The sequence below is a fragment of the Dama dama genome, chromosome 4 (assembly GCF_033118175.1).
Source record: "Dama dama isolate Ldn47 chromosome 4, ASM3311817v1, whole genome shotgun sequence".
In the NCBI taxonomy this organism is placed as follows: Eukaryota; Metazoa; Chordata; class Mammalia; order Artiodactyla; family Cervidae; genus Dama; species Dama dama.
The window spans coordinates 54,590,197-54,617,623 of NC_083684.1; the positions used below are offsets into that span (position 1 = coordinate 54,590,197).

Consider the following 27,427-nt stretch of genomic DNA (forward strand, 5'->3'; position numbering starts at 1 on the left):
GGCGCTCCGAGAAGGGGGCGGCCCAGCGCTAAGCGCAGTCTGGCGTGGAATTTCCCAAAATAGCCCTGGCCGCCGTCGACGGTTCCTGGAGAGGAGGCGCCGGGGCGGGGGTTTGGGTTTGGGGGGGCGGAGCTTTCCAAAGAGAACAGGGAAGGGGGCGCTCAAGCAGCCTGAGCTGCACGTCTCCCCAAAGATGACCTCGATGTGGGCGTGGGGTGGGGGGCAATGCATCACGTGGTGTTCGGTGGGACGAGGTCACTGGGGAGGGCGGTGGCGCTAACTCCGCGTCCCTGGGTCTATTCTGAGAGAGTCTTCCTTGGGGAAACTGGCAAAGAGGAGGCCGTGGGAGGTCTTTGGGAGATAACGGGTCCGTGGAACTCCACATCTGCTTCAACGGGGATTGGGGGGAAGGGGGTTCGTGTGTGCGCGCGTGTGTCTGCGCGCGAGCGCGCGTGTGCAGAGGGAGGGCGTCTGAGAAAGACTGCTTTGGGCACAGCGAAGAATGGTTTTCTGTAAAGATCGGCCTCTGGCACAGGAGACGACAGTCTTGACTCTGTCCTTGATTTTCTGTGTGCTGAGTGGCCTGTTTCCCCATCATACCAATAATTCGAATCACCTCCGAGTCCTAGGCTCTTTCTGCCCCTCTCACTCGCCCGTGGTTTGTAGAGGTGAATTGCTGAAATGGCCTCTTCTGGGCCTGGCCTTATGCCCGGACATCAAAATGACTAAAGCAGCCCCAGACCCATCCCTCACCCATAGTCCAGTGGGAGATCAGATAGTGACAGCGTAGAGCGGGTCGGGCCTGGTCTGGGAGAAACAGAGAGGAGTTAGGGCCAGGAGGGGAGACGCTCAGGGCCCCGGAGGACCCAACTGGAGACTGAGCGCTCCAGACTTGCCCTGGAGGGTGCTGGAGTTTTGAAAGGATTGGATGGGGGCGGGGCCTTGAAGAGGGCTCCACCTCTACAAAAAAGGAGATCTTTGAACTGAGGCCTGAAGAATGAGTAGCGTCCTGTGAACTGTTAACCGAGAGCTGACACGGATCTATATCTGATTCATCGATATGAAATGGCATATCCAGGACATTTTATTATTAGGGGAAAATAAAGCAACTGTTAGTCACTCAGTCGTGTCCGACTCTTTGTGACCCCATGGACTGTAGCCCGCCAGGCTCCTCTGTCCGTGGGATTTCCCAGGCAAGGATACTGGAGTGGGTGCCCATTCCCTTCTCCAGGAAGTCTTCCAGGCCCAAGGGTTGAACCCAGGTTTCTTGTATTACAGGCAGATTCTTTACTGTCTGATCCACCAGGGAAGCCCCAAAATAAAGCAAACTGCAGTACAAAAAAGTTTTTAAAAGGAATGAGTAGCATTCTTCCTGGAGAAGGTGCAGTGTCAGGAAAGGGTATTGTAGGCAGAAGAAATGGCATTTGCAAAGGCTTGAAGCACAGCTCCTTCCAAGCAGAGTCCTTTGCTTGCTCCCTAGGAACCCTCTTTGGTGCCCAGGAAGACCATCTGTCACAGGTCCCCTAGTCCAGGATCCAGCTCGTTGATGGGCTGTAATGTAAACCCTTGAGGGCAGATCCTAGGCTTCTCCCCTCACAGCCTGGTGGTTGAATGACTGGCCTTGAGGTCAACCAGAAGCTGGACTTGAATCCCAGCTCCCCCACTAGTCAGATGTGTGACCTTGGGTAAGTGACTCAATTTCCTGATTTATCAAATGAGGATATGGGTTTGGGTTTCTTGAGACCAGCCTCCTCATTTTAAAGAGCTATAAAGGATTAAACATGTCATCTATATAGTACGTATTTTTAAATATATGACTTTGTAGATTGTTATCAAGGAACCCAGGAAACAACAGAGAAACTTAAAAACGTGCTGCCATGTCAAATGACACTTTGGCCTATGTTACGTAAAATGTAATTGGTGGAACATGAAGTCAGCTCAAAGCTGTGCTATTCCAAACCTAATTATTTAAAATATTAATACTAAACTTATTAGCAGCAGATTACACACACACACACACACACACACACACATATATACATAATTCCTTGGTTCAAAATCTGTAAGAATTAGAAATGGGGTGATTAATTTGGGGTGCCCACTAATATCCACTTCCTGAGTCCTAGGTTACCTGCTACCATGCTATGACTCGGAGGTTAGTACACAGGGAGATCCTTTTTACTCCCTTTGGTTTTAGATAACTGGGAGGAAAGGCTCGGTCTCCACACCGTCTCCCCTGGATACACACCCTGCTTTCTCGAGGGGCACCATTATATTCTTCCTTTATTGGTTGTCCTTGTATAATACAAATCTGCAAGTTTAGATACAAAAAAATCTGGAAATAAAAGATAGAAAAGTACCCGCCAGGCACCCCTTCCTTCTTCCTGGAACCCCTCCCCAGCGGGCACCGACGTGAGGTAACTGAGCTTCTTCTTCTTCCCTTTCCCCTTCCCCCTACTCCACCTCCTGGCCCCCCGACTTGGCCCCCTAATCCCTTGAGATCTTGGTCCAAAGAAGAGGTGGGCCCCCCGAGGGGAAGGGAGGGGTGAGCACAGCATTGGCAGTGAACGCAGCAGGTGGGCAGAAGGGAGCCCTTCGCTTGTGCTGTGTACGGGGGTGGGATGATCAGACCTGGGCGTGGGCACTCGTGCGAGGGCCCCGAGGTGGGTATCCCACCTCCATCCCACCCAACACTGGAAGGTAGAGAAGGTCAACAACAGAAACAGGGAAATGTAGCTCGAACCAAGGCGCTCAGTGGGACTGTGGCCATCCCCCTGTGTCTGGAGTGAGGGGAAAGGAGGTTGTATCAGTCTAAGTCTGGCAGAGAAATGGGTCCCTTAGCCAGGCTGGGTCCGTCCCTGAATTCCATCCCGTTGCAACCTGGGAGTCACAATGTCAGTTCCGTAGTGGTTGTGGGAGGTGGTCGAGAGAAGGCGTTAGAGGGGCCATGGGAGGGAGCAGGACTAGGGGAGAGGTTGGGCCTCCACTCCGAGGAGTGGGACACCCGGAGATGACGGGGTGGGCAGGGCGGCTCAGGCTACAGTTCAATCTCGAAGGTCTTCTGCAGGTCGCCCGAGAAGGGGTTGGAAGGCTTCTCCACAGCAGGTTTGCCTTCTAACGCTGCCCACTGGGCCTCAAAGGGGTCCAACTCAGGGGCCGGGGCCGGTGCTGGCTCCGGGGGCCAGGGTGCCCCATTGGGGCGTGGACGGGCCTGGCCCCCAGGGGCGCTGGCGGTGGCAGGGGGTGGGAAGGCCCCAGCTTTCCCGAGCAGGGTGGCGGGCTGGGGTTGGAGCTGAGCGGCTGAGCAGAAGGCGTTGGCCACCATCTGTGAGGGGGTGATGCCCACCACGGGCACGCGGGGCATGGGCGGGTAGCCCAAGCCTGGGTAGGCGGGCACAAAAGGGGGCTGCATGTGTGGGGCCGGCAGGAACACGGCCACCTGGGCAGGTGTGGCGTCGAAGGGCCCCACGGGGGCAGGGAAGGGCTGCAGGCCGGGGTGCACAGTGGGCACAGGGGCTGCCTGCTGCTGCTGCTGCTGCTGCTGCGCCTTTGCCACTTGGGACACTTCCTCCAGCCACCTCTCGGCCTCCGAAGGGGTCCGCTTGTGCCCAGGCTGGAAGGCAGCTGCAGGGGGCACGGAGGGCTCACCCCAGGCAGAAGTCCCTGGAGAGAGAAGAGGGGCAGTTAGGGGGCGTGGGCTGCAGCAGAGAGAACCCCAGGTTGGTGACCAGACTCTGCACCAGGCTGCTTGCCTTGCCTCTAGCCTGGCTCCTCATTAACTTCACGGACTTTGGACAAATGACTTGACCCCTCCTGAACCACATAAGGTTCAGAAAATTCAGTTCTGAGATTCTAAGGTCCTGAGATGGAAAAATATAGGCAAGGGTGACAATCACACAGGCTGGCTTCCCTTCTGGTTGGTCAGTAACAAATCTGTTATTAAATAGTTTCCAATATTACCCTTGGCTCTAATATTTTGACAGTATTGTTTTAGAAGGCTAAGATTCTAAGATCACATGGCTCTTTCTCAGAATGTACTATTCTAACATGGTGGGTAAGTTTCAGTAGTTTTAACTTGTGTTAAACTTGTGTTTTCGAAGATTCTAGAGATTTACATTGTTTGGAATTCCAAGGTGCTTCCCCAGTTCTAGAATAAGCATGTGGCTCGAGGGGGATTGCATGGCATTATTTTCTCAGAGAGTTGGCTTTCAAGGCTGTGAGATTCCAAGGTTTTGTGGCTCCAAATCTATTAGGCTCTAATATCTTGTGATTCAAAGACTGTAGGTGTCTAGATTTTACAGTTCTAAGACAGGAAGGTTTAAACATTGATCCCACGCTTCTAAAGTTCTAATCCCATAATTCTTATGTTATTTCATGGTTCTAGGATGAACTCATGTCCCTGAGATGACCTTGTGGTTCTAAGATGGTGCATGGTTCTAAAGTGGTAGATTCCATGATTCTACGACGATTCATAGCTCTTAAATGATCCATGGTTCTAAGATGATTCCATGGTTCTACAGTGATTGATTCCATGATTTTAGGATGATACTGAATGATCCATGTTTCTGTGGTAATCTCATAGCTCTTAGATGACCCAGAGTTCCATCCAAGCTTGTGGGATTCCAAGATTCCCAGAGTCTCTGCCGTGGGCCTGAAAGGAGCAGGGGGATGCAGGATCAGCACTGCAGGGCATCTGCCTCAGGAGAAGGGCAGAGTTTACCTGTCGAGGCTGGCGGTGGCCCTGATGCTGGGGCTCCAGCACTGGCGAACGATGAGCTGATCTGCGTGCACAGGGCACTGATGCTGTCGCTGTCGCCGGCACCAGGCGGCTCCATCTCAGGCACTGGGAAGTCAGGAAAGGGTGGAGGTCAGCGAACAGGTCCGGGCTCTGCCCTTGACCCCAGCCCTGTGGGCGGCCCTCACCAGGTGTGTGCATTGGTGGATTCACTCTGCCGTAACTAAGTGGCCATGGCCACAAAAATAACTGCATGCATGTGTGTGTCACACCTGCGTGGTGCAAGAGCCAGGAGTATGTGACAGCAAAGTGATTCAGTTATACATACATCTGTACATATATATGTGTGTGTGTGTATTCGCTTTCATATTCTTTTCCATTATGGTTTATTACTGGATATTGAATATATTAATAGTTCCCTGTGCTATGCAGTAGGGCCTTGGTTACCTATTTTATATATAATAGTTTGTATTGGGTATGTGTTTTCTAAGTGTGTGTAATGGTCACACCTGGTTCTGCAACTTCTGTGTGTGTATGTGATTTTCGGTTGCTCCTCTCTCTCACTGTGTGACTTCCGACCGTAACACCCACAGCAGACTGGGACATCTGTGTGAGTCTACGAAATTTCTGGGTGGCAAGTCACATCCAAGCAAGTGGCTACAGGCGCGCGAGGCCTCCACAAAGTCTGGGGTGTCTGCCCCCTCAGAGAGCAGATGTGAGAGCCCTGGGGGTGTGCTTACTGGCAGGCTGCTTAATGAGGACAGCAAATGCGAGGGTGTGTGCAGGACACGGGAGTGAGCTGCAGGATATGGAGTGAGCATGCGTCATTCCCAACAAGCGTTGGCACCTGCTCTGCAGTCACCTTTTGGACTAGCCCAGCCTCCTGGATACAGATCAACACCTCCCACACCAATCCCCGGGGCCATAAGGGGGAGGTGTCACAGATCTGGCATTTGGGAACAGGAGAGCGAGCCAGACAGCATGACTTCACTGACAGCTGGGAGGAAAGGCAGCCCTCCTGCCTGTCTCCCTCGGGCAAAACATAGTTCCATGCCACCTCTCTTCTCTCTTCCCCACGGCAGACGTTGTTTTTAAATCATGACATATGCCATGTCTCTCCCCTTCCTGGTTCACGGCAGACATTAGTAATCAAACACTATGCTTTTCTCCCGTGAAACTCTTTGCTCACTTTACCCCTCACCCGGACAGACCTCGTGGCTCTACTGGCCAAATGCTGGAAGAAAGGACTGGTAATGCCATCTTTCCTCCAACATAAAAGGGCGTTTTTACTGGCTCTTTCCTATCACCAGCGTGGCAGACATTGCTAATCAATGATGACATACTTCCTTTTGCCTTGTCACTCTCCTAGGAAGGCATGTCTAATCAATATATGGGTGCTGCCTCCCACAGTCCTTTATCCACAAGCAACATGACGAATCCGTCACTGTGCTCCCTGACTCCATGATCCCCAGACTACTTGTGCCCTTCGTCTCCTGCTTCCATAAGCCAAATTCTGGGAGTCATCTCTTGAGCAAAATGTAATACTCCTGCTCTCCTTGCTTGCCCAAAGCAAATTTTGGTAATTAATCACGTGGTGTGCCACCTTACTCTCTTTTCTTGTTCATGCCAGACACTGTAAGGAGACCGTAATGTCCGTCATCGCTCAGTTCTCCCTGCCCTAAACAGACATTGCTCTGAACCTGTATCCTTCACCTGTATCTCATGGCTCTACTGGTCAAAAGCTTGGAAGGGAGTATTAGCCTATGGTGCTTCAGTCTCCTCCTGAGCAACAGCATGGCATCCGGGCCCAGCTGCTCTCCTCTGCCCTGCCCAGGGAAGTTTTGCTCGTCAATCATGATGTACGCCACCTCTCTCCTGTCCCTAACTACAGCAGACAGTACTAATTGATCATGACTTGAGCCACCTTTGTGCGATCCCTTACCCGGAGCAGACATTGCTAATGGATCACAGCTTACACTACCTCTCTCCTCGCCCAAACTGATGGCAGACATTGCTAATTGATCATGATGCGTTCCACCTTTCCTTTGCCTGTGGCAGACTGTGCTAATCAATCATGATGTGTACCACCTCTTCCCTATCTCTTAATCAGAACAGTCAGGGGCATTGATCCCAATGTTCCTTCTTGCAGAGTCCTGGGCTCACCTGTGCCCTTCACCTGGAAGTCAGTGCGGCGCTGCAGCGTGGATGGCAGCTCATTCAGCCGTAGGCTCAGCTGCCGTTTGAAAGGCGAGTTCTTCTGGCTGAGTGCTGGGAACCCACGGAAGGAACCCTGGCGAACCAGCTGCTCCAGGGGGGCATGGCGCCGGGGGATGGCAGCTGCAGTGGTGCCTGCAGCCACTGGGGTGCCTGCTTCACCCTTCTCACCAGGGGATGTGGTGGCCGGTGTTGGGGACACGTGCCCAGGCTGGGCAGGGCCAGGAGCTGCAGTTGGGGCAGCTGCTGCTTCTGCTAGAGACATGGGGGAGAGAGAGATGGTTAGATACTTCCCCTTGGCATGGCGGCCTCTCCTCAGTCCCCTTGATTGTTTCCCAATGCTGCCTTCCTCACCACACGTGCTCTGGCCTTAAGACAAGCTCGTCAGAGCCCTGAAGTGCCCCTCATCCCCACTCAAGCCAAGACCACTTTCCCCAGGAGGCCCATGGGGAGTCATCACCCACCCTGACCCTCTGTGTGTCTCAAGCTTTCTGTCCTCCATCCATCTTCCTCTGCTGCTTCTGCTATTTCTCCCTCTGAGATCTCCTGTCTCCCTTTCTAATCAATTTAACAAACACTTCTTTGGTGCATGACCAATGTATCAGGCACTGTTCCAAGTGCCTTGAAAGGATGAACTCATTCAATCCTCACCGCCACCCAATGAGGTTGAAACTATTTTACCCCATTTTACACACGTGGTAACTGAGGCCCAGCAATGGCAAGAGACTTGCCTGAGCCACACTGAGAAGGAAGGGGCAGGCTGATTCCACAATCTGAGCTCCAAACGACTGTGCTAACCTGCCTCTTCCTCTGGCCTGCTCTCTCCATGTGATGCTGTCATCCTCCGTCATTCCATCTGCTCTGTTCTTTGTCTGCCTCCCACCATTCTTCCCGCCTCAAGTACCTCCTCCATTCCTTCAGCTGCTACCCATTGTTCTAGACCCAGCTTGGCACACTTCCTCTGAGGAGTTTTCCAGATTGTTTCAATCCCTCAGCTTGGGATCGCTCCCCTCTGGGGCTGCTCTTTGTCCTCTGTGGGTACCCGGTCTCCCCACTCAGCACAAAATGGCTGCCTATACACAAACACACAACCATCCTCCCACGTGGCCTCACCTGAGCCACAGCCTGAGTGCTATGTGTGTGTGCTTAGACACTGTTATGTCTGACTCTTTGTGACCCCACGGACTGTAGCCTGCCAGGCTCCTCTGTCCATGGAGATTCTCCAGGTAAGAACACTGGAGTGGGTTGCCATGCCCTCCTCCAGGGGATCTTCCCGACCCAGGAATTGAACCTAGGTCTCCCGCATTGTAGGCAGATTCTTTACTCTCTGAGCACCAGGGAAGATGAGTGCTAGTGAGGTTAAACTCAGGGGCTAGTGGTAAAAAACCTGCCTGCCAATGCAGGAGAGATGAGTCGCGGGTTGGATCCCTAGGTTGGAAGATCCCCTGGAACAGGGCATGACAACCCACTCCAGTAGTCTTACCTGGAGAATCCCACAGACAGAGGAGCCCCATGCTGGCTACAAACCTTAAGTTTACATTTGTCGAGTTCTGACAACTGTATACACTGTGTAACGAAACTGTGTAACATCAAGATCTAGAACATTGCCACCAACCCAGACCATCCCCTCATGCTCAGTCAGTCCCCACTCCCTAAGAAACAACCACCTTTCTGGTATTTTTTTCATCACAGGCTACTTTTGCCCATTCTGTAAGTTCCCATAGAGTATACAGTTCAACAGAGCCATAGAGTATTATGCTCTTGTCTGTGGGTTTTATCCCTCATCGTGCAGTTGTGCACGGAGGCCCAAGTCACACACTGCTTGGCTCTTGTACCACTCGGGTGTGACACACACACACGCACTGTTATTTTTGCAGCCATGGCCATTTCGTTACTGCAGAGTGACCCACACACCTTGTGAGGGCCACCTGCAGAACGGGGGTCAAGGGCAGAGCCTGGGCCTGTTCCCTGACTTCCCAGAGTCTGAGATGGAGCCACCTGCTGCCAGCGACAGCGACAGCATCAGTGCCCTGTGCGCGCAGATCAGCTCGTCGTTCGCCAGCGCTAGAGCCCCAGCATCAGGGCCACCGTCCATGGGGTCGCAAAGAGTTAACACAACTGAAGTGACTAAGCACAAGGCAGGCAGGGAGGCCGCCCAGCGCTTCTCCCATCGTCCACGAGGGGGCGATGAGGCCCTCCCCCAGGTCAGACTCGGGGCAGTGGAGCCAGGCTGGGATGCGTTAAGAACCACTAAACCACTTCTGCCCCCACCACCTGGGGCCTCAGAAAGTCTCCTCCTATCTCTGGGCTGCAGGTTCCCCAACTGAACCTGGAATAAACATCTCCCTGCTGCCTCCCCAGGCCTCCTGAGAGCCTCAGTTGAGACAGTGAATGTTCAATTGCTCTGGAATCCCACAAAAGCTTGGTAAACAACTTTGTGGAAAGGGCACTGTTCCCTATCTCCTAAACTGAAGAGAGCTCTTTTGTAGACGTGCGGTGCCTCCAGACTGTGAATCAGTGCATCATCGGGCAAAACATGGTGATGTATTCAGCAAATCATATTACCACACTTCGTAAACTCTCATTTTTGCGGTGCAAACTCTAAAATGCTTTCTACCTGGAAATTACAGTATCCTTTGGATGGAAACAGCAAAATCCATTGCAAACTCTAAAGCACATGACATTCTTGGTAAATTCTAATATCCTATATAAGTAGTAAACTTACCCACCCAGTGTGTTCTTTTGCAAACAGTAAAATATCTATATTCAGGCCCTCTGTTAACTACACTTTGTAATCTGCTTTGTCACTGATAAAGTTCTTTACAAATTCTGATAGATGATGTAAACAGAAAATATTTTGTAAGCTATGAAGAAATCTTTAAATTTGTCAAGAGGTTTGTAAGCGGTCCCATAATTTACCAAGAAGAACAGACGTTGTAAACCTGAATATTATAGCAAGTGATAAAAACTTGTTTTCCTAACTTTTTCTAAACTTTTCAGCTAGAAATGTTTTAAGCTTACAGAAAAGATGTAAAAATGGAACACATAGAACACAGGTTCTCTTAACCAATGTTCCCCAGCATTAACTTGTTACGGCATTTGATCTGTCTCTCCTTCCATAATTGTCTTTCTGTGACATTTAAGTTGCACACAACAGCCAAGACATGGAAACAACCATCTGTCCATTGACAGATGAATGGATAAAGAATATGTGGTGTGTGTGTGTGTGTGTGTGTGTGTGTGTGTGTGTGTGTGTGTAATGGAATATTACTCAGCCATAAAAAAGAATGAAATAATGCCATTTACAGCAACATGAATGGCCTTAGAGATGATCATATTAAGTGAGGCAAGGCAGACAGAGAAAGACAAATATCAAAGATGTCACTTATATGTGGGATCTAAAAAAATGATACAAATGAACTTATTTATAAAACAGAAATAGGACTTCCCCTGTGGCTCAGTGAATCTGCCTGCCAACGCAGGAGACAGAGTTTCCATCCCTGATCTGGAAAGATCCCATATGCCACAGAGCAGCTAAGTCCATGTGCCACAACTGTTGAGCCTGTGTTCTAGAGCCCAGGAGCAGAAACTACTGAGCCCTCTTGCTCCAAATACGGAAGCCCTCAAGCTTTAGAGCCTGCACTCTGCAACAAGAGAAGCCACCACAATGAGAAGCCCCCACTTGCTGCAACTAGAGAAAAGCCCAGGTAACAAAGACAGCACAGCCAAATATAAATAAATAAGTAAAATTAGGAAAAAAAACAAACAGACATCGAAATAGACTCACAGACATAGAAAACAAGCCTATAGTTACCAAAGGGGAAGTGGGAGGTGGGATAAATTAGGAGTTTGAGACTAACAGATACACTCTACTATATGTAAAATAAATAATTTGTAAAGAATTTTATCACAGTATAATTTCTCACTTCGGGAATTAAACATGGATAAGATACATTAGGTAAACTAGAGTCCATATTCCAACTTCTTTCTACTCATATTCTTTATGGATATTAATATATATTTCAACATATATATATTCAAAATATATATAGTGAATTGAACATTGAATACATATATTTATATAATATCCAGGATCCAATACATGATCTAACATTGCATTTTTTATTAATAATATCTGTCAAATCTCTTCAGTCTCCTTTATCCTGAATCCCAATGGTAAATTCTTTGTAATTCTAGGCAGTGTTTTCCAAAAATTTAAAAACTAAAATCCACAGTAAAAAAAAAAAAAAAAAATTATGTTTTGACCCAACACATAATACAGTCAAATATTTAAAAAACACAGTTTGAGAACTTACAAACTGTTTGCCTTTGACCTAGAATGTTAGAGCCTGCCAGATATTTTTCCAACTTTCATGACAGCAATCCACAGTAAGAAATACTTTTTACCTGGCAACCCGCCCCCCTCCCCCACCACGCACATAGACCCACTGACATAAAAGTACATAACTACACTTACCCTTACTACATTCCCCTACGCTGATATTTTTCTGTCGTTTTCCATTTTATTTCTTAAAATGCCAACCACAACCCAGCAATTTGACTTCGACAACCCATTAACAGGGTGGATACACAGTTTGAAAAGCCTGGGAACCTCCTTGGGTTAGCAGATAATAAAGCGCTCGGTGAGCTTTGCCAGGGTTTGTGGCCGGTAGAATATTGCCCAAAGGACTCCTTAAACCCAAGAACGCTGCAGAAACTGTAACCAGACTTCGTGGTCGGTGCCTTGCTTTGTTTTTATTTTTCTTTTTTGGGGTGGCTTGTTTGGGGGTTTGTTTTTTGTGTGTTTTCTCCTCTGCTTTGTAAACTGTAGAACCCCTGCACCCCTGCTCTCCTCACCCAAACCGGACCCCTTAGGCACACCCCCGGCCATCCCTTAGGCACACCCCCGGCCATCCCTTAGGCACACCCCCGGCCATCCCTTAGGCACACCCCCGGCCATCCCTTAGGCACACCCCCGGCCCATCCGACGCCCCGCCCCGCCCCGCCCCGCCCCGCCCCGCCCCGCCCCGCCCCGCCCCGCCACGCCACGCCCTGCCACGCCCGCCGGGCAGCACCCACCTTTCTTTTTGTCCTGGGCCTCTCGCTCCGCCGGCCGCCCGCCCCCAGACAGGCGGAAGGATCCCTCGCGGGCAAAGCTGGTGCGGCTGGCGTCGAAGGCAGCCGTGACCCCGCATTCCTTCTCCCGCCGCTGTTTCCGCTCCAGGCAGGCCGCAAAAGCACAGCCCACCGCGTGGCTCAGCCTCTCGCCCTGAGGGAAGAGGTGGAGTTGGGCTTAGCGACTCTGTGTGGTGCAGACTGGAGGCCGGGATCCCCGGGTTCCAGCAGCTGGGTGCCCCGAGTCCCTTCACCTCTCTTGGGCCCCGGGCACAACTGCACGAGGAGGGACAAAAGCCGCAGACAAGAGCGTAATGACTGTATGGCTCTGTTGAGCTGTATTACTCTCTGTGAACTTACAGAATGGGCAAAACTAAGCCTGTGATGAAAAACCGTCAGAACAGTGGTTGTTTCTTACAGAGTGCGGATGGGTACTGATGGAGCACCAGGGGGCCAGTCTGGGTTGGTGGCGATGTTCTAGATCTTGATGTTACACAGTTTCGTTATACAGTGTACACAGTTGTCAAAACTCGACAAAAGTATACTTAAGGTTTGTTGGAAGCATGAATTTCACTTCAAAAGAAGACGAGCTGGAGGGATTTCCCTGGTGGTCCAGTGGTTAGGACTCCGTGCTTCCACTGCAGCGGACATAAGTTCAAACCCTGGCCAGGGAACTAAGATCCCACGTGCCTCAACTTGAAGTCAAAAAAGAAAGCTGGAAACAAATACGACTTCTGCTTACTGGTATGCAAGCTGAAGTGTTTGGGGGAAGTATTCTGATGTCTGCAACTTTGAAATGCATCAAAAAATAAGATGTGTAGGTAAGTGATTTCAGTTCAGTCGCTCAGTCGTGTCGGACTCTTTGCAATCCCATGAACCACAGCACGCCAGGCCTCCCTGTCCATCACCAACTCCCAGAGTCTACCCAAACCCATGTCCATTGAGTGGATGATGCCATCCAACCATCTCATCCTCTGTCGTCCCCTTCTCCTGTCCTCAATCTTTCCCAGCATCAGGGTCTTTTCCAGTGAGTCAGTTCTTCACATCAGGTGGCCAAAGTATTGGAGTTTCAGCTTCAACATCAGTCCTTCCAATGAAAACCCAGGACTGATCTTCAGGTAAGTGATATAAGTCCAGACAAATGTTAATTGCCAGATCTGGGTAGAGGGGTGTACAAGTGACTGGTGACTGTACAAGTCTTTCAAATTTGCCTACTTGAGAGGCTCCAAAGCCAGAGACAGCGTCACTGACTCAAATGGACATGAGTTTGAGCAAACTCCAGGAGATAGTGAAGGACAGGGAAGCCTGGTGTGCTGCAGTTGATGGGGTTGCAAAGAATTGGACATGACTAAGCAACTGAACAACAACAACAAAGGCCAGAGAGCCTGAGATTGATGCTGGCTTCCCATTTCTCAGCTGTGTGACCTCAGGAAAATCACTTCCAGTATCCAAGCCTCCACATCTGTAAAATGAGGGCTGTAATAGCACCCGCTTCATCGGGTTGTTGCAAGAAAGGTGAATGAATCTATGCAGGGCATGTGGCACAAAGCCAGGCACAGGGAAACCCACATATATGTCAGCAAAAATCTTGTGTAGCCCTGGGTTGAGCCCTGGTTTGCATCCTTTTACAGAATCCTCACAAGAGTGCCAGGAGGTGGAAAACCTTGTGAACCTATTGTACAGATGAAGAAACTAAGGTTCGGTCAACCTGCCCATTATAACAAGTGAATGGCAGAGTTTGGATTCTGATGAGGTATGTCCGACTTCTGTTCCCTAAACAAGATGCTCTGCTGCAGCTGCTGCTAAGTCGCTTCAGACGTGTCCGACTCTGTGCGACCCCACGGACAGCAGCCCACCAGGCTCCTCTGTCCACAGGATTCTCCAGGCAAGAATACTGGAGTGGGTTGCCATTTCCTTCTCCCAGAAACAAGATGCTCAGTTGCCTCTTAAAGTTAAATTTGAGGACAAACATCCTCAACACAATGCCAGCAATCTGAATCCAACAGCACATTAAAAGGGTTATGCACCATGATCAAGTGAGATTTATTCCAGAATGCAAGGTTGGTTTAACATATGAAAATCAATCAACCACATTAATAGAATGAAAGAAAAAAAAAAACCCACATGACTCTTGATTCTCACAGGAAAAGCATATGACAAAAGTTGGAATAGAAGGGAATTTCTTCAACCTTATAAAGGACATTTATGAAAAACTCACACTTAACATTATCCTCAGTGGTAAAAGACAAAGCTTTCCCCTAGATCAGAAACAAGATGAGGATGCCATTTTCATCATTTCTATTCAACACTGTATTGGAAGTTCTATCTAGAGTAACTAGACAAGGAAAAGAAATAAAAGGCATCCCAAGTTGGAAAGAGAGAAGTAAAATTACTTCTGTCTGCAGAAAGCATGATCATATACTTAGAATATCATAAAGGAGCCACAATTAGTGCAAATAAATAAATTCAGCACAGTTGTAGGATACAAAATCAACACATGAAAAAATTAGTTATATCTGTATACATAGGCAGTAAACAATTCAAAAATGAAATTAAGACTTCCATTTACAGTACCATTAGAATAATAAAATAGTTAAGAATAAATTTAACCAAGGAAATAAAAGATGTAAACATTGAAAACTACACAACATTGTTGAAAGAAATTTAAGAAGATTTAAATAAATGGAAATACATCCTTGTGTTTGTGGATTGGAAGACTAATATTGTTAAAAGGGCAATATTTTCCAAAGCATTCCGCAGATTGAATGCAATCCCTTTTAAAATCTCAATGTGCTCTTCCACAGATGGAAAAGCTGATCCTGAAATTCTTATGGAATTGCAAGGGACTCATGACAGCCAAAACAATTTGGAAAAAGAATAAAGTAGAAGAACTCACACTTTCCAGTTTAAAAACTTACCCAAAGCTAAAGTAGTCACTGCAAAACAGTGTGATACTAGCGTAAGGACAGACATATAGACCAGAAAACTGAGAACTCAGATCCTGGAACAACTGGATATTCACATGAAAAATAAATGAAGGCTGACTCCTACCTCACATCATTTATAAAAATTAACTCAAAATGGATCAAAGACCTAAACATCAGAGCTAAGGCTATAAATGGTTGGATGGTTGGATGGCATCACCAACTCAATGGACATGAGTTTGAGCCAGCTCCAGGAGATGAAGGACAGGGAAGTCTGGCGTGCTGCAGTCCATGGGGTCGCAAAGAGTCGGACATGACCGAGTGACTGAACAAGAAGACTATAAAACTCTTAGAATAAGACATTTGGTAAATTTCTATGACCTTGGATTTGGCAATGAATTCTTAGATATGATAGATGACACCCAAAACAGAAATAACAAAAGAAAAAAATTGAGAGATTGAACTTCATCAAAATGTGTACGTTTGTACATCAAGGGACACTATCAAGAAAGTGAAAAGACACCCCACAGAAGGAGGGGAAAGTTTTGCAAATCACACAACTGCTAAGTTTCTGGTTATCCAGAATATATAAAGAGCTCTCACAACAGTAAAAAGTCAAACAACCCAATTAAAAATGGGTAAAGGATTTGAATAGATATTTATCTGAAAAAGATGTACAGTTGGCCAATAAGCACATGAAAAGATGCCCAACATCATTAGTCATCAGGGAAATACAACAATGAGATACCCCTCACATCTATAGGATGGCTATAATAAAAAAAAGTGTTGACAAGGATATGGAGAACTTGGAACCCTCATACAGTGTGAGTGGGAATGTAAAATGGTGCTGCCACCAAGGAAAACAATGTGGCAATTACTCAAAAAATGCACACTGCTATGTGTAAAACAGATAGCTAGTGGGAACCTGCCGTATAGCCCAGGGAGCCCAGCTCAGCACTCCGCAGTGACCTAGATTGATGAGAGGTTAGAGGCAGGTCCCAGAGAGAGGGGATATATGTATACATATAGCTGATTCACTTCACTAAACAACAGAAACTAATACAACGTTGTAAAGCAACCACACCCCATTTTAAAACAATGAAATTTACTATATGCCCCAGCAATTCCACTCCTAAGTACATACCCAGAAGAATTAAAAACAGGTATTCAAACAAATACTTGTATACCAATGTCCATAGAAGCACGAGTCATAATAGATAGCCAAAAGGTAGAAACAAACCAAATGTTCATCAATGGATAAATAAAGTAAAATGTGGTATGTCCATACAATGGAATATTATTTGTTCATTAACAGGAATGAAATAAAAAATAAAATAATAATAAAATAAAATAAAAAATAAAATATAAAAATAAAAGGAATGAAATACTGAGTCATGTTACAAGGATGAATCTTAAAAACATTATGCTAAGTGAAAGAAGCCAGTCATAAAAGATCATATACTATATGACTCAGTTTGTACACACTGTCTGCAATAGACAACTCCATAGAGATAGTAAGCAGGTAGTGACTTCTTAATGGGTATGAGGTGTCTTCTAGAAGTAATAAAATGTCTGGAACTAGATAGAGGTGATGGAATTGTGTAAACAGCATTGTGAATATACATGTCACTAAATCGTACACTTTAATTACTTTGGGACTTCCCTGGTGGTCCAGTGGTTAAGTCTCCATGCTCCCATTGCAGGGGGCACAGGTTCCATCCCTGGTTGGGGAACTAGGATCCCATATGCCCCGTGGTGCAGACAAAAATACATAAATAAGTAAAATTTCAAAATAAGGAAAAATTCATGGAGCTGTGCCTGGGTCATCTGTACATGTTACTGTATGTATATGCTCCTCAAATGAGAAAAGCTAGAGAAACATGAAGAATTATTGACAACGAGGAGGATGATGATAAATCATGTTTTACTGAGTGCTTCCTATATGCCAGGTATTGTTCCAAATTCCTGTTCCAAATTTGTTCTGTATCAAACCCATCAAGTCTCACAATAATCCTCTGTTAGGGTCTGTGAATGGGTTTCCCAGGTGGCACTAGTGGTAAAGAACCTGCCTGCCAATGAAGGAGGCATAAGAGCTGTGGGTTTGATCCCTGGGTCAGGAAGATCCTCTGAAGGAGGGCATGGCAACCCACTCCAGTATTTTGCCTGGAGAATACCATGGACAGAGAAGCCTGGCGGGCTTACAGTCCATAGGGTCGCACAGAATCAGACATGACTGAAGTGACATAGCACGCACGCACTCAGAGACTGTGAACACACCCCCTTTTCCAGATGAGGACAGAGAGGAGAGGTAAAATGAGTGACTTGCCTGATAGCACACAGAGGGCTGAAGTTGGGAATACCAGGGCATGGGAGTCAAAGAGTCAGGTGGCTTTGGGCTTCGGTGGTACTCACTGAATCCTTGAGCGCCAGGAAACAGTGGCAGATCCAGCGACGGGTGGTCCCATCACGGCAGATGTAGGAGAAAGCCTTGTCCAGGTTGCGGTCAGGAGCACAAAAGGAGACTTTTTCGATGGTCTGGTCCACCAGCAGGTCCTGGGAGGGAGGCCAGGAAAGGAATATGAACTGTCTCCCATGTATTCATTCAGTATTCCCTTCGTGTCTGCACTGTGTCCGTCCCAAATGGCTTGGGGACCCTGCATTTGTTGAAACAGCTGTGGGCCCTGTTTACATGGGGCTCCCAAGTTTAGGGCAGGAGTCATAGTCATCACCCAAGGGAGACAGGCCAGAGTCCAAGCCACACTGCTCTTGATGGGCAGAGGGCTCAGGGCTGGATCCGGGAGGTGCAGGGGCTTTTGGGAGCAAGATGAGGTGCCTGACCCAAGCTGGACCGGAGTCCGGCAAAGCTTCCTGGAGGGGGTGAATCCTTTTCAGTCATTAACCTAATTGTCATCACGTGCTGGCTGGCTTCCCAGGCAGTCTCTGGGCTAGGGGCAGGGAATTTAGTGGTAAGCAGAGACTCAGGTCCTGGTCCACAGTGCTTCCATCTGGCCAGGCAGATGGACAATAAGCACATAACAGCTAACATTTATTGATCGGAACACTTCTGCTATACCGGGCATGGTTTTAAACTATTTGCACACACATTCTCATTGAATGGTAGGCTCCACTTTTATCCCCATTTTTGCAGATGAGGCAAGTGAGGCATGACAAGGGTTATGTCTCACCCTGCGCCCCCTTCATGCCCGGGGTCACCCAGCTGGAAAGTGGGTGGGCTGGAAGACCAGCTGAGGCAACTGCTCTAGAGTCTGTGCTCTCACCCACACTCCATGCCAGTTCACAAATAGCCACAGGACTCAATCCTGAATTATGACTGTGAGGTGTGCTGACATATTACAGGGGCACATAGCTGAATCTCAAAGGTCTCCAAGGGAGGGACACCCCAGAGGTGGGTGAGAAGGCCCCATTCGAGCAGGCTGAGGAGAGGGGGGCCCACTGGTGCCCACTCCCAGGCCCACAGGTCTCCTACCTTGGTCTTGTCATCCACCACCCGGAGCCCATCGGCTGACACCCACAGGACAGACTTCACGGACTTCCGACCCATCTGAAACGCAGGCAGACAGAGGGCGTGGTCAGGGCCGCCTCTCCTGCTCTGACCTTGCTCCCTCCCTGCTCCAGCCCCTCACTCACTGCCTTCAACTTCTTCACAGCATCTTCACAAACGTGCATCCCCCGCGACTCCTCCACCTCCACGTGGCCCAGGTACTTGGTGGGGAAGGGAAGGGAGGACACGAAACAAGCACAGTCGTCAATGATTCCTAGTGTTCACTGGGCTGCAAGTCCTATCAGGCAATGTCCTAAGCACATCGTGTGTATTAACTCATTACTCTGCATCTCAGACCTACAAGGTGGGGAACTCCATTCTCCTCCCAGATAGACAAGTGAGAAAACTGAAGCACAGCTCGCACTAGTGATTCTCACTCTGCCTCTATCCCTGGGCTTTTGTGTGTGTGTGTGTGTGTGTGTGTGTGATATAATTGCTTTATAATGTTGTGTTAGTTTCTGCTGTACAACAATGTAAATCAGCTGTACATATATCCCCTCCCTCTTGAGTCTCCCACCCACCCCCTACCCCCCATTCCGCCCCTCTTGGTCATCACAGAGCACCAAGCTGGTCTCCCTGGGTTATACGGTAGCTTCCCAATAGCTATCTATTTTATTCATGGTAGTATACGTATGTCAATATTACTCTCCCAAATTCATCCCTTCTCTTTCCCCCGCTATGTCCACAAGTCTGTTCTCTACGTGTGCACCTCTCTTGTATCCCTGGGCTTTCTTAACACATCTCAGTGTCCTTCTGAGTGACACTGTCTGCCTCTGCGCCTGAGGGCTGGCCTCATGCAATGACTGATGGGAGCTGGGGTACACATGCTCCAGCTCCCTCACCCCGCGGGTGGGATGGTTCCATTTCCCAGAGTTCCCCAGTGGCATCAAACTCAGTCGCTCACAACTGTAGTTTAGTAAAACACCCTTTATTGGCCGCCTTCCAGTCCTCATTCTCTCCAGCATTTCCTGCACCTCTCAATAGCCCCTCACACAAGATCCACTTCTAGGGGAAGGGAAAATAAGGCAGGGTGGGTAGGAGAGGCGAGTATGTGTGTGTGGGGTGGGGGACCCCCCGTTCTGTGACCATCATCTGTTGTCTCCTAACCAGGAAAAGACTGAGTGGAGATTTGAACCTGAATCTTGCCATCTCCCATATAAATTTTAGTGTTTGTTGTAAAGGGTCGTGGTGGTCTAAACCAGAAAGTACCTAACAGTAGTGAAAGTGAAAGTCGCTCAGTAGTATCGGACTCTTTGTGACTCCCATGGACTATACCATGGAATTCTCAGGCCACAATACTGGAGTGGGTAGCTTTTCCCTTCTCCAGGGGATCTTCCCAACCCAGGGATAGAACCCAGGTCTCCCGCATTGCAGGCGGATTCTTTACCAGCTGAGCCACAAGGGATGCCCAGGAATACTGGAGTGGGTAGCCTATCCCTTCTCCAGATGATCTTCCCAACTCAGGAATTGAACCGGGGGCTCCTGCATTGAAGGCGGATTCTTTACCAACTGAGGTATCGGGGAAGCCCACTTAACAGTAGAGGGCTTTGCAAATGCTACAGAATCTTTGTGACCTTCTAGTGCCTTCCCTGGAAACTGAGCTCCCACAGAACAGCGTGATTCCAGGCGGGATGCGCCCCCCAACACACTGCAGGTAATATTTTCCTGGCACAAGAGAATGTGTCTTGGGTTTTAACCCCAACTGTGAAGGACCCAGGTGGGGGAGGGGGACGCTAATGTTGCAGGATCCACAGTTCTTTGCGGATGTCAAATCTCTTTCACACAGGCTGTCTCAGTCACCTCCCTGGGCACTGGAACGCATGCGCACATCAAACCCCTGGCATACAGCTGCAGCCACGCCCAGCCGAGCCCCGCCCACTCACCCTGACCGGGAAGCTGCACGTGCCCTTGCGCACCGCGTCCTCGTCCGCCTGCCACTGGTGTGGGCGCGACGCTTCAGGCACGTAGGCTGGCTTCCTCCGCCGCAGGCTCTGCCTTAGCTTGTTCATGGTGCCCACCCCGTCTGCTGACACAAAACAGGGGTGCAGGTCAAGGGCGAGGGTCAGAGGCATGGGGCTCAAGGAGGGGAAAACAACACGCAGGGAGCACAGGGTCAGGTAACATGGCAGTAGGGTTACAGGGTTAGGGGGTCACTGGGTCAGAGGATCTGACATTTGGGGGACATGGATCAGCAGCGGTTAGGGGATCCTGGCAAGGGGGCACCTGGAAGGCAGGGGAGTGAGAGAATTGGCAGCAGGGATTCAAAAGACATGGGGCTAGGGACTGCCCTGACTGTCCAGTGGTGAGTGATTAAGACTGGGTGCTTCCAACGTAGAGGGTACAGGGGGCACAAGTTCCCCCTGGTCGGGGAACTAAGATCCCAGATGCCCTGTGGTGAGGCCAAAAAAAAAAGGCATAGGGCTAAGGGGTGTGGAGTTCTGGGATGGGGTGTCCTGAATCACAGCTTTTAGGGGTCTGGAGCTTGAAGATGTGACAGTCAAGAGGCATGATGATCCAAAGTGATGGGAAGTTAAGGTAGTGGGGGACCTGGGAGGTAGAGGGCATAGCAGTCAGGGGCCGTGAGGTCAGGGGGTTTAGGGGTAAAAGGTCAGAGGTGGTCAGAGGGCACAGGAGTTGAGAGTTGCATGGGTCCAAATGGCGGGGTGGGGGACACAGAAGGTCCAGGGGTTGAGATTCAGAGCCCAGGCCAGAGAGTGTTGGGGACGGGCTGGTCTCTGATGCAGATACAACCGCTCAGACGACTACTGTCTGTGAGTGTGTGTACAGCTGAAGCTTGTGTGGAAGGAGGCAGCTCTGAGAATGGTTGTGTCTATGAGTCTGAGAGTGTGTGTGTGAATGCTGTCTGAGGGGATGTCTGTGGCCAAGATTGTGGTTGTTGTCCGAGTGTCCCTGAAGCTCATGGCTAAAGAGAGTGGCGGTAAGTGTGTGTCAGGGAATGTTGCCTGTGAGCATGGGTCTGTGTTTGAGCATGAAGCTGTTTTCTTTGAAAGGCCATGTCTATGACTGTCATCTTTGATGCTGTGTGTCTGTGTGAGGATGTGGCTGTTGTCTTTGATGACTGTTGCCCATGACATGTGTGTCTGTGAGAGATACTCAAAACACCAAGTCTGTCTAAGAGTGAAGCTGTTGGTGGTGAGGCTGTGTTTCCATGGCTGTTGTTTGTGACAGTGTGTCTGGGTCAGATCACATGTTGTTGTTACAGAGAGTGTGGGTCTGTGAGTGTTGTTCTGGGAGTGTGTTTGTATGCAGCCATGTGTCTGTGGGGGTATGTGAGGACATGAGGCTGTTGTCTTTGACATTGTGAGTGTTATTTATGAAGGTGTGATGGTGTGAGAATGTGGCTACTATCTATAACAGTGCTGAATATTATTTGTGAGACTGTGTGTGCAAAAGTGTAGCTCTTATAAAGGCACGAGCACATGGGTGCTGTCTGTGAGGGTGGATCTGCTTGTGAAAGTCTGGCTGTGGTCTGTAAAGTGTGGGTCTGTGCGTGTTGTTGGGGAAATTGGATAAGAGGACATTTCTTGAGAGTCCTCAAGTCTGTAGCACTCGCCTGGGAGGGAGTCTGGATGTTGTTGAGGATTGTGTCTGCATGTTTGTGTGACCCTACACCAGTGCGTGCAGAGATGTTGCTGTGTGTCTGAATGTGTGTGTGTGTGTGTGTGTGTGTGTGTGTGTGTGACACAGTCTAGGTAGGTGAGTCTGTGAAGGAGGTCACTTGAATGTGACAAAAGTCATTCGATGATGTCCACTCATAAGTGTGATTAAGCCTGTGTGACTGCAGGGATATTTCCTCTGGCTATGCTAGGCAGACCCACCCCCTCAGTCACCCTTCACCCAGTCCCCAGTTGGCCACTCACCTGGCTCCGTCCTGGAGATTTCAGGGGGCCCCAGGGCCCCACAGGGGGCAGGGGGCAGATGCTGCTCAGGCCTCCTGGGTCCGCCCTGCCCGAGGAAGGGAGGGAAAGTTGAGAAGCTGGCTTGGGGGTGGGGCTCAGTCCTCTACCTCACCCCTTCTTTGGATATCAGCCAACCCCCCTTCATCTCAGGATCCCTGATGAGAGTCCTGGTTGCTATAGCAACTGTTACTAAGGCGATCAGCTACCTGGTTGCAAGGACCTAGGAATGAGTAGGTGTGTTTGGGGGCATCCGTTGGGTGTGTCCTGGCCTCAGAAGGCCGTCCGTACCCAAGGGGCTGGTGCGGAGTGGGAGTGGCCCTGCCCTCTAGGCACATGTCCAGGGCTGCTCACATACATACAGTGACAGGTATACATGCAACTCTGGTCTCCAGTTGTCTCCAGCACCTGGTTATAGCTCTGCACAATTAGTTACATACAGACACAACCACAGCTACACACACGGGATCACACAGATACACATCGACAGTCACAGCCACTGTAAATATCTGGCCATATATCCATGTTCACAGACACACAGTCTCTGCTACAGACCATTTGTCCACAGGTAAAGAATCCGCCTGCAATGCAGGAGACGCGGGTTCAATCCCTGGGTCAGGAAGATCCCCTGGAAAAGGAAATGGCAACCCACTCCAGTATTCTTGGAGAAGGAAATGGCAACCCACTCCAGTATTCTTGCCAGGAAAATCCCATGGACAGAGGAGACTGGGAGGGTGGCTACAGTCCATGGGGTCACAAAGAGTCGGACATGACTGAGCAACGAGGCACACACACACATACAGAGCGCCAGGCTGCCTCGGCAGCGCCACAAATGTCTGGTCATACAAGCAACTGATACTCGCTCGCTTCTCTTTTCTCCGCCACATACAAAGAGCCGGGTCCAGGCACACCCACCAGGGCAGCCCGTGAACAACCACACCCAACGAGAGCTGTTTCCTCAGGCACCCATCCAACATATTCATGTCACAGACCCACCCATGAAGAATCACACCCTGCTGGAGGTCACCTATTAGCACCGAGGCACACACAGTGTTCACACACAGCTCCCCTGCTGCCTGTTGACATCCGGTCAGGGATGCATGTAGACATACTGACACACGTTTGGTCACACCCAGCTGCAGCCACATGTGTCTAGTCATTGACCAGCACATGGCTGTACAAGGACACCTAACCCCAACTGTATCGGTCACACCAACACACCTTTTTAGTCATACGCTGTTACACAGTCATACATCCCAGTCAGAGACATACCTTTGGTCACAGTATCAGCCACACTTTTATGGATGGTCCTCCATACGCAACCACAAACAGGGACCCTGATGGCCATGGCCCATGCATTAGAGAGAAACAGACACACAAACTCAAGACAAGCATACAACCATCCAGAGAAAGATCTTCCCGAGCCCCACTCAGACACAGCCAGACAGTTGGTGGCTCAGAGTCAGTCATACGCATTTCAGAAATGGTCATGTATCCAAAGTCCCACCCCAGGAGTGTCCCCGTTGCCCAGCCATGTATCACAGTCATGGTACATCTTATTGCAGTTATCCACCATCCAACTCCCAGCTGTACTATGTCACATCATCCCAGAAAAACAGTCTCTGTTCCTGCAAACACGTAGGTCACACAGACAAGTACAGGACCATGTACAATCACAGCCCCATGTGGACAGACACACCATATCTCACACACAGAAACACCAGCACACAATTTCCATCTCACACACCCAGATGGAGCACTTATAGCTACATTTACACAGAAGACATGGTTCCGGATGGAGACATGTGTGCTGTCAGGAGACATTCACTCTGTCACCAAATCACACAAATTCAACAAAGCAGCCTAGCATGCCTGCAGGGACACACACCCACCCACCCCAAACAGCTGCACTGCTACAGATTCACAATCTTACAGACCATGACACAGACACAAGTAGGCAGAGTCACACAGGGTCACAGACATGCAGGTCACACACAAATATAGAAGTCAGAGTCTCATACACACCCCCACAAACACACGCAATCACCTGGTGCCAGCACATACAGACCCACCTATAGGTTGAGTCACATGCAATTAAATAACTCACTATTAATAGTCAGGGTTCCAGACTCTTAAGTCAAATACATAACCCAAATCACGCATACACAACTACCAATGCAGAATCAGTATCAACACACAGACCTAAATGTAGTCATTTATACAACCCCGATCACATACATGGATGTGGTTATGAACAGAAATATACAAGTCACAGTGCCAGAACACAACCTGTCACATAAGCACAATGTGACTTCATATACAAAGCCAGTCATACACCCAAAACTGCAGGCAGAGTTGTGTCACCCATGTGTTTGTGACAAACACATGGGTGACACACATATAAAATCAGCTAGAGACACAACCACAAAGACTAGAAGTCAGAACAGTCGCACATGGACACAGAGTCATAGACACAACTCCACTTCCAGTCACAACTCCACCCACATCTTCAGTCAGCCATACACATGCCCAACCCCAGACTCAATGGATATACTGTCACATATCCAGTTAGAGTTAGCAAGGTACATATGTGAGGGTCACAAAAGATGTAATCAAAGATACAACCAGAGTCACAACTACGCACACAAACAGAGACAAAATGAAAAGTACAGGGTTCTGCACATGGAGCAAGCAGCTGTCATACATACAAACACAGTCACACAAATGCTGGGGTCACACACAAATACAATCACAGGCACTATCAGACACAACCACAAGCAGGAAACACACACACACACACACACACGATTCCTCACAGTCCCCAGCAGCAGCTCACACAGACACACACAGGCAGCCACAGTCACAAAAACACAGGGTCACACTCTTAGCCACCTCCCCATCGCTGGCTTCCCCCCCTTCCCCCCAGGTACCACACACAAAGCCACCGTCACCGGCACGGCAGACACTGCAGACAGACAGGGCTGTACCAGGTCCCTAGGGAGCCGCCCCCTGGCCCAGCCTGAATCCTGGAGCCTGGGGGGCCAGAACTGAAGAGGGAGGCGGTGGATTGTCTGCGATTCGGGCCCCTCCCAGACAGCTGGGCAGCCCCCGGGACAAAGAGGGTGGCCCAGGAGACCTGTGCCCTGGGACCCTTGACCAAGCCTTTTTGTGTGTGGGGGGGTTTGCCTGAAATTCCCATTATTTTATTCAGGCTTGAGGGGGATGGGGTCCCAGGCACAGAGACCTTGTTTTGAGAAAGGGATGTTCCTGGGACAGCGCCCAAGTGTGGGGGCGATGCTCTGCCCAGGATGCCTCTGAGGCCTGGGGACAGACTGTGCTTGGAATCCCCCCAGGCCTTGCCTTGGTTGGGGAGCTGTGCTCAGGGACCCCATTCTCAAGACCTTGCCTAGAGGGTTGTTGTGTTCAGAGACCCCTTCAGGCAGGGAGGGGTAAGGATTGTGTCTGGTGTGGAATCCCCTCCTAGAGGCCTTGGCTTCCTACGGAGGTTGTGTCTTAGACCCCATCCCCAAAATCTTGCCTAGGAAGTTGTACCTAGAAGCTGTCCCCCTGTCCTTGATTTTTTTGGAGGGGGAGATCTCTTTCTGGGATCCCTATCTTCAGAACCTGGGCAAGAGAGGGCCTGTGCCCGAGACCCCTGTCTCCCAAGATTTGGCTTGGAGCGGAGCGTATTCCTGGACCACCCCCCAACCAGGACCACCCTCTCCAGTCTTGGCACCCTCTCCATCCGGGTGCCGCGGCCACCTCCCACCCTCCGCCACATCAGCAGCGGCGCCGCCCCCCACCCGAGCCCCCCTCTCCCGCCCTTCTCACTCTGGCCGCCGCGCTGCGGGACATCCAGGGCTTGGGCGCCCCCGCCTCCCGCGGCCCCGGCTGGGCCCGGATCCCCGAGTGCTGCTGCTGCTCTAGCGGCGGCGGCGGCAGCTCTGTCTGACGCGGGCCGGGGATGGGGGCCGGGGGTTGGTGCGGGATGCACGCTCGCTAGCCTGCTCCGCTCCCGGGAGGATTCCGTTCCAGGGGCGGAGGAGCGCCCCTCCCGCTTCGGCTCCCCGCCCTAGCCCCGCCCATTGGCCCGCCGCCTGCGGGATATGCAGAGAGACCCCGCCCCTTGAGCAGCAGGCCCCGCCTATACGCAAATATGGCCCCGCCCCTTCTGTGTGGCCACCGCCCCGCCACGCCCATTGGCCCGTCCTGGGCTGAGCACGCACGTGAATGTCGCGGACACTGGTTCCTCTCGGTCCATCCAGGCGTGGGCTCCCTTCCCCTCCGTGACCCCTGACCTCAGATCCCCTTAAGTTCTGTGTCCGAAAGATTTGCCTCGGGAGGCGCCTCGCCGCCCCACATCCCCAAATCTTTCAGCTAACCCCACGGATCTCCCGGCCCAGCGGGGGCGGGCAGAAGCGGTGACGAGGCACTTTTTGCTGGGAAGAGGAGGGGGAGTGAACAGACCCCGACGTCGTGGTGCGCGGCCGGTTCGGCTTTGGGGGCGGGGGCGCCAGGCTGGGACGGGGGAGCGGCTTCTGGCCGCCCAAGCGCCTCTGCTCCCGCCCAGTCCTGTGGGTTTGGCAAAGCAGCTGGCAGGGGCATTAAGGCCCATTAGCAAAAAAGCGAGGTTGCTGGGAGCCGAGCTGAGGGAGCCAGGAGGCTGGGAGGTGGTGTGTGTGTGTGTGTGTGTGTGTGTGTGTGTATGTGTTCTGGGGGGTGGGGAAGGAAGGCCTTCTCAGCTGCCGCAGCCTTCGGAGCAGGTGGTCAGCACGTGCGGGAGGGGCGGGGGTGGGGGGCGGTAGGGAAAGGAGAGAAGGAGGTTCCTGGCAACAGATGGCCCAGGCAGGACTGGGGCTTTCAGACAAGAGGGTGGGAGGGGGCTGGCCATCTGCACCTGGAAGCAGCCTGCGGACCAACCCCCCCCCCCCCAACCCCCGCCCCCAGCAGAGAAAAGAAC

General features: G+C 50.3%; 1 protein-coding gene across 6 annotated transcripts; it reads right to left on the reverse strand.

The window, feature by feature from the left end:
- Positions 1-2,092: 2,092 nt before the first annotated feature.
- NUMBL (NUMB like endocytic adaptor protein) lies at positions 2,093-26,798 on the reverse strand. 6 transcript variants are annotated; one of them, XM_061139336.1, is made up of 10 exons: positions 26,694-26,798; positions 22,432-22,516; positions 20,434-20,576; positions 18,637-18,711; positions 18,476-18,550; positions 17,401-17,541; positions 12,029-12,218; positions 6,899-7,204; positions 4,721-4,843; positions 2,093-3,663 (listed from the first exon to the last, which is right to left on the reverse strand). In XM_061139336.1, exons 3-10 carry the CDS (start codon positions 20,557-20,559, stop codon positions 3,038-3,040), a joined length of 1,662 nt encoding a protein of 553 aa, XP_060995319.1. In that variant the 5' UTR covers positions 20,560-20,576; positions 22,432-22,516; positions 26,694-26,798; the 3' UTR covers positions 2,093-3,037. The 6 variants fall into 6 exon arrangements, with proteins under 6 accessions (XP_060995319.1, XP_060995318.1, XP_060995315.1 ...); XM_061139335.1 differs by having other exon boundaries at positions 20,434-20,573; positions 26,694-26,797; XM_061139332.1 differs by lacking the exon at positions 26,694-26,798 and adding an exon at positions 26,299-26,489 and having other exon boundaries at positions 20,434-20,573.
- Positions 26,799-27,427: the final 629 nt, after the last annotated feature.